Raw genomic sequence first — 13,074 nt, 5'->3', positions numbered from 1 at the left:
GCTCCATGTAGCTCGAAAGCTTATCTGTTTTATTGGACCAGTGTCTGCTGATGAAAGATATTACCTCACCTACCTTGTCTCTCTCATATCCTGGGACCAATACAGCTTCAACAACACTTTTATGAAGAGAGATCTTTTTGCAACATCAGGAATGTCAAGTCAGGATTTCCCTGGAGTTCTCCTTTCTCAGTCCTTAATCAATGGGATTGGATGGTGAATCTTTACAAAAGAACTTTTCAGACTCTGACATTTGAGTTTTAAAAGGTTAAATAAAAGCTTGATTATCAGTAAGAAGCTGGAGGAAACTATTTTTGTATTTTTTTTTTTAAAAAACTTTGTAGCAATAAATTAAGATAAATATTCAGAACAACGTGCATCTGTTTTTTGTTACTGTAAGGTCAGATTGCGAACTGTTGTGCTTAAAACATGACTGATTTCATTTTTATTTGTTAGAGACTGCCAAATGTGTATATTAACTTGATAATGTGACTTGAATTTAATGGTTAGCTCAACAAAACAAAAACAATTTGTACATGAAATAAAAATAAGATTTTATAGACTTCTAAGAGACAGATTGGTTCATATTAGTTTTGTTTTGTGTAGCTCTAAATTAGGTCAATATTTTACACTTTTTACATAACAAAAATTTGAAACTCGTTGCAAGGAACTGAAGATCTTTTAGAATATTGGATTTTAATGAAAAGTACTGAATTACATAGATGATTGATTTTTAAAGTCATCAGGAAACATAACAATCTAGTCTGATCTTTTGCATAACACAGGCTATTGAACCTCACCCAGTAATTTTTTCATCAGAACCATAACTTCTGTTTGAGTTGGATCATAGCTTTTTAGAAAGACATCAAATCTAGATTTAAGGGCTTCAAGTAATGGAGAATCCACAACATACCCTTAGAACAACTTACATAGGGAATTCCCCTTAGCGTTAAAAATTGTACATTATTTCTTGCCTGAATTTACGTAGCTTCAAGTTCCAAACATTAGATCTTGTTATACCTTTTCTCTTAAATTAAGGAGATGTTTACTATCAGAAATCTCTCCCCAATGACCTCTTAACTTTCTCTTGGATAAATGAAATAGATTGAGCTTTTTTAAAGTCTCCCACTATAAAGCATTTAGAGAGACAAGGTGGGTGAGGTAATATTTTTATTGGACCAACCTTGTGTCTCTAATATTCTGGGACTGACATGGCTACAAAAGCAATGCATATAAGGCATTTGTCATTTATAGTTTTGATAATGGTTTAAGTGTGGTACATACATAATGACTAATATCAAAATCAAATATTTCACGATTTCAGAATTAAATGTTAGTTAAAACTTGCAAAATAGTGTATGTAAATATTTTATTATGGATCTGTAATTTGTTTTAAGTTCACGGTAACTGAGATCATATAGGTTGGTAATAGAGGAGGACATGCATATTTTTTTCCCCACCAATAAGGGAAAACAAGATGCAGAGAGATTTTCAACTAATAAATTATATATAAAAAACAAACAAACCGAAACAAAAATACTAGTGTGTGTAGGCTGGCAGATAGCCTTCTTGGAATTCAAGTGTCATAAAAACTTAGGGATTTATTTGGGAGGGCCTTCTGCTTGTTTTTTTTCTGTTAATAGAGCCTGATCACTAACAGAAAAGGGTCTCTCTCTCTCGTTCTCTCTTTCTCTCAACAAGTGGGCTCATATTGTAATGCCAACAGACCATCAGCAGGCGGGATTCAACCTGGCACCTCTGAAACTTAGTGTATGAGCCTCTACTGCAGGGTTGGGCAAACTACGGCCCAAGGGCCGCATCTGGCCCTCCAGATGTTTTCATCTGGCCCTCAAGGTCCTGCTGGGGAGCGGGGTTGAGCGCTTGCTCTGCATGGCTCCCAGAAGCAGCGGTACGTCCCTTCTCAGGCTCCTATGTGTAGGGGCTGACGGGCTCTGCACTCCACCCTCGCCCCAAGCGCCTCCCCTGCAGCTCCCATTGGCCGGCCAATGGGAGCTCCAGGGGCAGCACCTGTGGATGGGGCAGCTTGCAGAGCTGCCTGGCTGTGCCTCCGTGTAGGAGCCAGAAAGGGGCATGCTGCTGCTGCTGCTGCTGCTTCTGGAAGCTGCTTGAGGTAAGTGCTGCCTGAAGCCTGCTCCCCAACCTCCTGCCCCAGTCCTGATACCCCTCCCACCCTCTGAATCCCTCAGTCCCACCCTCCTGCACCCCAGAGCCTGCATCCCTCACTGGAGCCCTCACCCCCTCCCCCAATTTCACAAGCATTCATGGCCCACCATACAATTTCTATACCCAGATGTGGCACTTGGGCCAAAAAGTTTGCCCACCACAGCTCTTCTGCATGAGCTAAAAACGACATGCTTCTTAGCCAAGGCTGTGGGAGACTCATCAATCTTTAGCTGGCCTAGGTGCCACTAGTGAGGGACAAGGTGCCACACTACGCAGGCAGGGGTTATGGTATGATACATCTGACCTCTACCTTCTGAGAGCATGAGAGAAACAGGATCTTATCCAAACCCAAGATTCTCTAAGTGCACTATTGCCATGCCATTGGCTGGTCTGCTTTTAAATTAAAGAATTTTGAAACTTAAAATCAACATAGATTTTGTAAACTTGTAGAAGGCAAAGATGAGAGAGAACTGGCACTGCTTCCCAACTAAGCCAGCCAGTTGCTTCTGCTATGGTAACATAACAAACATCAATTTTTTCTGCCCAAACAGCTGTATAAAACAGTTGCCAATTTTTTGGGGGGCTTGGTGAGCATTTTATGGGTTTGAACATGCACCAAGTGGGTTTTTTTGCATTGGAGTATTGCCAAAACTGAAGTTTGCCCAAATCTTAGTTCTAGTTTTCATGAACGATTGTGAACCTCTTGCAGTACGAAGTGCAAGCCAGAATTTGAATGACCTTAGAAGAGAATGGTAAGCTGATTTTCATTTGAAATACTTCTTTAAAAAAAAAAAAGTCAGTACTAGACAACAGTGTTGCCTACCTCAAACTAAGATATTCAAACATTGTTGCAGATATCCTGAATTATTTGTGTTAGAAAGTAATATGAAAGCATTTTATAAGAAAAGAATTAAACCAATATAACAAAAAGGGTGCTGTGAGATGGTCTACTTATAACCTATTTACCTAGTTCTAACACACATTCTTGTTACATCTAGGTACCCTAATCTCAAGAAGCCCTACAAAGGCTTGGTTGGGAATATTGCAGTAAAATTTAATCTAAGCAAATGCTGAGGGCATACACTGAGACTTAATTGGAAAACAATCCTGGATTATAATTAGGGTGACCAGCTGTCCCATTTTTAAAAGCACAGTCCTGTATTAAGCCCTCCTGCAGGTGTCCCAACTTTTTCTTAAAAACAGGCAAATTTGTTCCATATTTTCTGTCTTCCTCTCCCTCCCCCCCATCAGTACTGGCAGGTACTGCTGCTGGCCGGATCCCTGCTCAGCAGCTGCCCTCCCACCCACCCGCCAGCTGAGAGTGTGGGGGTTCCAGTGGCCGACGATGGGGGTAGGTGTGCACGGCTGGTGGCAGGGCAAAGCTGTAGTATGTGGGGGTGGCCACTCCCCCTGCTGTTTCCTCAGCACAGTCTCTGCAGCACACTAGCTCTCGGCCAGCAGGTCCCTGTCCCCCACCCCATTTCTGGTTGGCACTGGCTGCACTCTGTGAGCTGCAGTGACTGCTGAGTGCAGGCAGGCTCCAGGCAGCATCCAGCTACATGTCGCCTCTGCTGCCCACCCATCGACCCTTTACATGCTCTCTCTCTCAATGTCCTTTCCCTGCTTTGCCCTTTCAACTCCCAAACCCCGCTGCTCCTCCATACCTCCCTAGGCGGGGCATGTCCCGCTGCCAGCGCTATGCAGCGAGCCAGCCCCTGGTTGGAGTGCTCAGCTCACCAACATCCTGGCTGCCAGGCTCCTTCCTTCCCCCACTGCCTCTGGCTGGGCTGGTACCCTGGGAAAACCCAAGACCCTCCAGCCCAGGGTGCTGGGCAGGAGGAGCCAAGCCCTGCATGTGCCAAAGCCCCACGCAGTGCTGGCATAGGGAAATCTCTCTGCCCGTCAGCTAAGCTCTGGAATGGAGTCGGGGAGGGGGGGGAGTGATTTCCAGCCTGTTTGTGCCCTGCCCCTGCAGGCTCCACAGCAGCCCCCTGGGCAAGGGCATAGCACCGTCTTCACCTGTCCCCCCTACCCTGGGTCCTGCCCCCAGGGAGCATGGGACTGCTCCATCTCCTAGGACCTTTTCCTGCTGAGCCATTTCTCTGGCTGGGTTCGCTGAAGCCCCTGCAGCCGGGTTCCCTGGGCCCTAGCACACAGTGCATCTGTAGGGCTTAATCTCTTCCTGCCCGCGCTGTAGCCGGGGGACAGGAGGCAGCTGAGTTATGTCGGTGGCCAGTAGCACTCTGGAGGTGCTAGCTACCTTTCAACACTGTGCGGAAAGACACAAGCCAGGTCATCCCTTCCCTTCTGCACAGTGCCAAAAGGCTGCTGCTGGCCACATTCTGGTGTGAACCCTGGCAGAAATCTGGGGAGGGGGCATGTGACCCCGCATCCCTTCCCCCACGTGTTGCCTCGGGATAGGGTGATCAGATCACCAGACTAAAATATCGGGACACATTGGGGTGCCATCAGCCCCGCCCACAGTCCACCCCCACTCCTTCTGGCTCCTCTTCCACTCTGCCCCAGGTCCCGCCCCCTCCCTGCTCACACCCCCACACACCCTTCCTCATCCCCTGCCCACTTGCTCACCCGCTCACCTCTTCACCCCCTCGCCCACCACTCGCCCCTACGGCACCAACTTCCCCTCTGCCGGGTGGGTGCTCATCCACTCACCGCCTTGTCCTACCCCTCCACCGCCCTCACCCTGCCCCTTCCCTGCTTCTTCTCTGCCTCTGCCTCTGAGTGTGCTGCATCCCCGCTCCTCCCCCTTTCCTCCTGGAAAGCGTTAAGTGCTGCCAAACAGCTGTTAGACAGAAGGAAGTGCTGGGGGGTGGGGAAGAGTGGGGACGCAGCATGCTGGGGGGAAGGAGGCGGCGAAGAGGGTGGAGCTTTGCTGCAATTTTTCCCCATGGGTGCTCCAGCCCCGGAGCATCCATGGGGTCAGCACCTTCCTCCTGCTCGCCTCCTTACCTGAATATCAGGGAAAAAAGGCATTGCGATTGTACATTGATCGGGATGCGGGACAAAGGGTTAAATATCAGGACAGTCCTGATTTTATCAGGACATCTGATCACCCTACCTTGGGAAGATGAGGCGCCAGGTACCAGGAGAGGCAAGTCTGTCCTGGGGGCCCAGCCAGGCATGGAGTATGAAGAGCGCTGGACAGGGAGGGTCAGGCTGATCAGTCTGTTCCCCCTGCCCCATATGTGAGAGAGATGTACAGAAGTGTGTGTGTCACCTCTCCCTGTGTGAACCCTAAAGCCTTGAAGATAAGAAGATAAAATAATCTAACTATGCTGTATTTCTTTTTGACAGTCAACTTGGTGTTTAATTTGAACATTTGTACTGCATAGTTCTGATTGATTGCTGTTGAGCTCGCTTGAATACAAGTAATTTTACCAGATGTCCCGTATACAGCACAGGAAAATATGGTCACCCTAATTATAATGGGTTATATACATCGTGGAAGAAGCTACCTAGAATAGTTACATATAACAGTATCAGACTGTGATTCAACCAAGAACTGATATACATGCTTAATTTTAGGCACCTCAGTAAAATCATTTAAGTTTAATGGAACTACTGTGGTACTTAAAGTCAGCCATGTACTTGAGTCCTTTCTTAAATCTGGGCCTTAATGAACTTAAACTGAGGAAGGATATATTTTCTAGTAATCAGCAGTATTTCTGTATATATAATATCTTCTAAAAAGATGATGGGCTGAGTGGCTCCATGGTTCTCTTATCTATATTTTTTAGTTTCCTGCTGACATTTTGGCCTGAAGGAATTGAAAGGACAAGCAAAAAAATATACTTTATTTGTAGGTTTGGCTGAAGTTAATTCTAGAAGTAGAATGCTTTATCTGCAGACAAAAATGCCAAAAAGAGTGTTTCATATTTTTCTTTTGTAGTTTCCAATGTGATGTGAACTGTTTATGTATTCATATTAACATTTTGTTACAGCAAAAAAAGCTAACAAAGTACAGTGTGTGTATTTAAAGCAAAAAGACTTGGAAAAGATTTAAAAACATTCTTTGATACTGTAATATTTTTATTAACTTGCCTTTGTTTTTTTATGACATTACTCAAATGTCACGTATCAAAATGTAAATTAAATTCTTGGCAATCTGTTTTTCAGAGGGTACTGAGAAATGTACTTCTGTTTAGAGGTTGAACATGATAATTACAGTACACAGTGCAGACTCATCCCAATCCTTTTAGTGGAATGTTTATTGTTATGGTGTCTTTTTAGTATGAGCCACCATTATTCCATGTGCTTGGATTTTAATAATGCTCACTAAATTTAATTAATGAGAACATGAAATCAGATACCTTTTGCACTAGCTTGTGGTTCTTGTATTTTTTTTTCACATTAACACATATAGTCTAGGGATATATATATAGCTAATTCACACTACAACAAGGCATAAGAAAATTTGAACTTAGGGCATATGTACATGTGAGAGAGAAGGCTGTCCCATCTGCATAGTAAAATCACCTCTGTGAACTCCAGAAGACCTTTCGCTGCCATAGCACTGTGCACACAAGTGCTTATGTTGGCGTAACTTGTGTCGCTCAAGGGGGTGGGTTTTTTCACACCGCTGAATGACATAAGTTATGCCAACATAGGCTGTAATGTAGACATAGTCTGAATATGCAGAGAACACAGTTTGCAGACACTGAATAGTGGTAATATATTGTATTGCAAATTCAAGCCATGACAATGGACAGTTTGGCGCTGAAACAATACTTAAAAATTAAAGTTTATATTATTATGATGGTGGAGGTTTTCTATTTTCATGAGGTACATAGTTAGAGACCTATTTTATATTTACTTCAACAATACAAACTTTGACCTAATCCTAAAAACACTTTCCTACCATGAGAGTACTTGCAGTAGTAAATTTAAGCATGTATGTTTTTTCAGGATTGAGGCCTAAGTGGATATCTAGAAACATATATTTGGATTCTCTGTACCTATGGAAAATAATTTTAAATACATTAAACCTGTATTAAAATTAAAGTTTTTAGTTAAAAGTGAAATATTTTATTAGCTGAAATATGGATTAAATTAAAACTATTGCGTGTATAGATACAAGATTTCTGGTATCATTTTTAATTTGTTGGATTTCTTGTGTAGATTGTGAGATTTTTGAGTTTATACCAGTGTACAAGTTTTAAAAGATATAAAGCTGACAAGACAAGTTATGTGGACTATCATAGTACAAACATTTGTGAATAGTTAGCCTCATAACCATATTCTCTAAAGCAGTGGTTCTCAAAGCCAGTCCGCCGCTTGTTCATGAAAAGGCCCTGGCGGGCCAGGTTGGTTTGTTTACCTGCTGCGTCTGCAGGTTCGGCGAATCGCAGTTCACACTGGCCGCGGTTCGCCACTCCAGGCCAGTAGGGGCTGCGAGCAGCGGTGGGCAGCACATCCCTCGGCCGCTGCTCTCCAGCTGCCCAGCTCTGAAGGTAGTGCTGCCACAACCCTCCCACAATAATCTTGCAACTCCCTCCTCTGTAACCCCTTTTTGGGTCAGGACCTGTACAATTATAACACAGTGAAATTTCAGATTTAAATAGCTGAAATCATGACATATACTATTTTTCGAATCCTATGACCGTGAAATTGACCAAAATGGACTGTGAATTTGGTAGCGCCCTAATTATGTGCATGCAACATGTGTCCGGAGCCAGAGCTTTCAAAAGTAGTACTGTTTGGCAGTCCATGCATGTGCCCTGCACCATCTCATGGTTTCACCCGAAGCAATAAAGGGTGCGGTCGCCACTGGCATCTCCAGTTCCTTCTCACGGTTGCAAGGTCCAAGTCAGAGCCTCTACTGTCCTTTTGTCCTTATGATGCACTTCCCAAAATGTTTAGAAGAAAAAACTGTTACTGTTCTTAGTTAAGATTTATTGTTTTTGTTCTACATTTTCTAGGTTAAATTGTTCCTTTAAAAAAAAAAAACAACGATTAGGACTTGGGCTGCTGCGTGGTGGTGTTTCCCACCAAACATTTTTCCTCTTCCCACTGCACCTAGTACCTTGAGCTGTGCAATGGATTATGCCAAAGACACAAAGGTTCAAAATCTGTGCTTCCTGTCCCTGTTTGTTTTTCCATCAGCGATGAACACCAGTTCTGTTTCTACTGCTTGGGGGAATCCCACATCGTGTCCAAGTGCAGTAGCTGCTTCTCCTTCCTTCATGTAGTCAAGAAAACCAGGCTGTCTTCCTCAAAAAGCACCCAAGTTTCAGATTCTGACTAGGGAACACCCGCCCCCTCCCGCCTTATACATCAGCCTGAGCAAGCAGAGGGCGCTCCCCTTACTGTGGAGCCTTCATTGCGTTCTGCCAGTGCCAGTACCAGTGCTAAGGACCCCACACCAGGGCCTAGCAGCAGGCTAAGGAAGCATGCTCAAAAGTGTGGCAATAAGTCTTCCTCCAAGTCTAAGACTTGGCACCATCCTTAAGTTCTGGACATGGAGGAATCACCCATTCCAAGACTCATGAGAGTGACAAAAGACAACACCGATCACCTGATCCATCGCTACTGATCACAGATCCTGTTACTCTGCCTACTTCAGCTCTGCTGGCGTCTTTTGAACCATCTGTCACCAGACAGATGTCGTTACTGATACTGGTCCCTCCAGTGGAATGGATACCATTGACCCCTAGAAGACTTGGATGCATTCCGGGTCCCCCCCGAGCTGTTTGTGTTAGAATGGCATGAGCCCTGATCAAGTCACCCGCTTGCAGGGCTCCTTCCCCCGTTATGTTCCTGCCACTTCCTCTTTTATCCATCTGCCCTGCCATTTGTGGAGGTCTTTGACTCTCTGATGTGGATGATACGGATGTCTGACATGGTCCCCTGCTCCCTTTCCAGAAGCACGATTACTGCAAGGTTCCAACAGCAGTTCCCCACATTGTCTTACTTGCAGAGCTAGTATCTGGCACCATGGTCACAGGCTACACAACAGCAGGGTCAACTGAGTTGGCCATATTTGAACTCATGGCCCCAGTATTCACCCTCTGAACGGTTTGGAGGGACTCCTCTGCATTGCCACCACAATCCTCGTTGGGTAGACACTCCAAAATAGCATTGGACGATGCACCAATCAGCCTAGCTCCAACGGTCCCAGTGGATCCGGAGAGGTATCCCTTATCTCTAGATGTTACCGTCTCATCAGCCTCCTTGTCTCTGGACAACTATCGCCATTTCCAGGAACTGCTGCAGAAAATAGCCAATGCTCTCGAGATCCCAAAGTAGTAGTACAGGACAGTCAACACCAACTACTTGACATCTTGCACACATCAGTACTGGTGAGCGTGGCCCTACCAATCAACAGCATCCTACAACTGGCACACACTGTATGGCACACCCCAGCCACGTGAACATGCACTCCAAAAGGGGCTGAAATGAGGCGCTATGTCCCCCCAACAATGGGTCATAGTTTCTGTTCTCTCACCTTCCACCCAACTCACTGGTCATCCAAGCAACACCACCTCTGCCTCACTCCCTCCGACACAGAGGCTAAGAGACTAGGCAGAAAGGTCTTTTCCTTGGCAGGACTCCAATTCCATATCTCCAGCTACATAGCCCTGGTGGCCAAGTATGACTTTATCAGCTATGAGCGGATGGTCAGTTTGCCGACAAACTACTCTGCAAGATCAGAACCAATTCCAGGCATTTTTCCAGGAAGGCAAGTTACTCACCAGATCCATGCTACAGGCCGCAGTGGATTCACGAGACATAGCATCATGTGTGCTGGTGACACGGATCATCATGTGGAGGGAATCCTGGCTATACCTCTCAGGCTTCCCTAGGGAGGTTAGGAACACTAGAGAAGATTTTCCCAGTCGATGAATCATGCCTCTTTAGCAGAAGATGGATGTTTCCTTATACTCACTGAAGGACTTTAGAGCCACATGAAGAATTTTGGGCATCTACACTCCAGCACCTAAGAGAGAGTTGTACCACCCGCTCCAATCACAATGCTACAGGGCCCCACAACTATACCACCAGTGTACTTACGAACCTCCTCAAAAACTCCATAAGGCCCACAGAACCCATCCATTTACACTGATAGCCTAGCCATCCACGCAACACACTCAGTCATCATGTAAACATTATTTCTGGGTGTCATTAGAGACCCATCAACCATGTCATACACCAATGTCCCTATTTGCTTAGTCCCTTTACGGGCCACCTCAAACTTTCCTCACTGGAAAAATGCATATGGTTTATGGTTCTTGATATGCAAGATGCCTGCTTTTAAACTGATGTATATCCTGAGGTTGAAGGTAAGACCTTGACATTTTCAATATAAGTTTCTCCCATTCAGACTTATTGCTGCCCTGTGAGTATTCACAAGTTTTCTCCGTGGTGGCAGTTCAGCTCTGATGTCAGAGAGCCCTATTTAGATGACTGGCTGATAGCAGCATGGTCCAAAGGAGAGGTCTGGGAATCAACGTTTCAGCTGCTTCTACTCCTTTCCTCCCGAGGAGTCAATGTCAAAAAATTAACTTTATGCCCTGCACAGTCCCTGGAGTTCATAGGAGCTCACATAGATGCTACATCCGCTCAGGCTTATCTGCCTAAAATCTGTCCCATGGCAATGTGAGAACTAATCACTTCAGTGAAGTCCTTCAATTTCAGCCAAGACCTGCCTTTCCCTATTGGGGCACATGGCGGCCTACACATACATCACGTCCTTCACTCAAATGAATCTGTGTTGTCTACAACTATAGATACAAAGAGTCTACTCCCACTTGTACCAACCTATGCACACCCGGATCAGCATCCCACCAAAAGTCATCTCTTCACTATAATGGTGGATAGATGCATTATAAGTCTGCTCTGGGATGACCTTCCTACCATCCTCATCCATCGTGCTGTTTATAGTGGATGCATCTCTCACAGGCACAAAGCACTTGGACCCCATCGGAGACCAGGATGCACATAAACATATTGGAACTCTGGGCAGTCTGCAGAGCTTGCCTTTCATTCCTGCCAACCATTTATGGCCAGCATGTCGTCTTCATGTCAGACAACACCACCACAATCTTCTACATAAACAAACAAGGGGGCACAACATTCCGAGCCCTGTGTGCAGAAGCAATCTACCTACGGAATGGTGCATTGCATATCATATCCTTTTTGACAGCAGCTTACCTACCAGACACCTACAACATGATTGCTAATGCTCATAGCAGAAACTTTGCAACGGATGATGAATGTGGATTGAACAACATGGCAATCAGACATCTTTGGTTGATGGGGGACCCCAGAAATGGATCTTTTCACATCCCACACGAACACTAAATGCACCCAGTATTGCTCAAGAGGAGGAATTAGGGCTCACTTGCAGGACAATGCCGATAGATTGTTTGGTCCAGATGAACTGCACTCTCCCCCCACCTCCATCTCTTCTACCACCAGGGGTTTATAAAATCAGTTGAGAGAAAGCAACAAGCATCCTGATCGCTCCCTTCTGGCCTTGACAATTCTGGCTTCCACTTCTCTGAATACCGACTGAAGCACCCTCCAGTCACGCTTCGGATGTTCCAAAGCTGCTGATTCAACATAACGACAGACTCAGACACCCCAACCCATACATGCTTCTTCTAATGGCTTGGTTTTTGGATGGACACTGTAGCATAGCAAGAACTCACCGGCACGGTGCCTCCTGCTTGTTGCCCTGGGAATTAGCTTGATTCCAGCTTCTAGCTCCCTCTCCTGGCTGGTGGCTCCCCTGCCTCAGGCCCCCGTGTCCCTCTCAGACCCCGGTGCCCCTTTCCCTGGGATTCTGGCGCAGCAGCACCCCCACTGTCTGGGTCTCCCATCCCAGGGGAACCCCCAGCCCTCTAAGCCCACCTCACCTCAGTGATTACTGCCACTCATTGTCTAGCCTGTGTTCAGTGGGGAAGACTTCAGTATAATGGCCACTCATCATTGGCAAGGGGGGTTTGGATCTGCTTCCTTTCCCTGCAGCCCAGTAGTCTCTAGGCCTTCCTATCAGGCTGTGGCCTGGGAGGTCACCAGGCCTGATCTCCCCAGCTCAGCTTGCCTCTTCCCAAGCGCTGCTCTGTCTATGGTACCCTTTTGCTTCTTCAGGCAACTAGGTCCATCTCTCTCAAAAGCTAGAGAGAGACTGACCCAGCTCCTCCCAGAGCCCTTATAACAGGACCGAGTGTGGCCTGATTGGGGCGTGGTCCCAGCTGTGGCTGCTTCCTCAATCAGCCTAGCCTTTTCTCTAGGAGCAGGGTAACTGCCCTGCTACAACACCTCCACTAGTGCAAGAGTGCTCCCTAGCAATGTGAGGTATCCTTTCAAACACGCTCATATCGAGCCAAATAAACACAATTCATTTCTTGGGCAGCGCAGCAGGGCCTTCCCTGAAGCTGTGGGCATTCTGCTGCTCTTGAATATTTCCGCTATCTAAAGAATTCCGGACTTGCCCTCAGTTCCTTTAAGGGGCATGCAGCTGCCATTAGCATCTTCCACCCTCCAGTGGATGGGCATTCATTTTTTTAACCTCCTTAACTATATCTTCTATTGAAATACCCACCCATTCAACCTGTTGCTCCTCAGTGGGTCTTCAACCTAGTCCTCACCTCATTAACAACCACCTCCTTTGAACCTATGGCCTCCTGCTCTCTGTCATTATTCTCCATGAAAGTCTCTTTCCTCATCACCATTACACTAGCTAGGAGAGTTGGCAAACTGGGAGCCATGATGGCTATCCTCCCTTTTACCAGTTTTCATAAGGACAAGGTCTCTTCACCCCAAGTTCCTACCCAAAGTGGTTTCCCAATTCCACCTCTATCAACCCATACACTTATCTACCTTGAACAGATAATCTTTCCAGAAACCTCCCAAACTATTTGTAGCCCT

At 45.8% G+C, this 13,074-nt stretch overlaps 1 protein-coding gene across 2 annotated transcripts in view; it reads left to right on the top strand.

Moving 5' to 3' along the window:
- Window positions 1–13,074, top strand: part of ME1 (malic enzyme 1) — a 366,579-nt gene that overhangs the window by 22,049 nt on the left and 331,456 nt on the right. Inside the window, exon 1 of one of the 2 annotated variants that reach the window (XM_032806060.2) lies at window positions 2,875–2,933. The exons of the other annotated variant lie outside the window; for it this stretch is intronic. Coding sequence (XP_032661951.1) covers window positions 2,931–2,933 — 3 coding nt within the window. The 5' untranslated portion in view covers window positions 2,875–2,930. Of the gene's footprint in view, window positions 1–2,874; window positions 2,934–13,074 lie in introns of those variants that run through there. 2 annotated transcript variants of the gene reach the window in all.

The sequence above is a fragment of the Chelonoidis abingdonii genome, chromosome 3, assembly GCF_003597395.2.
Source record: "Chelonoidis abingdonii isolate Lonesome George chromosome 3, CheloAbing_2.0, whole genome shotgun sequence".
Classification (NCBI taxonomy): Eukaryota; Metazoa; Chordata; order Testudines; family Testudinidae; genus Chelonoidis; species Chelonoidis abingdonii.
This window is presented reverse-complemented; position numbering and strand designations above follow the sequence as displayed.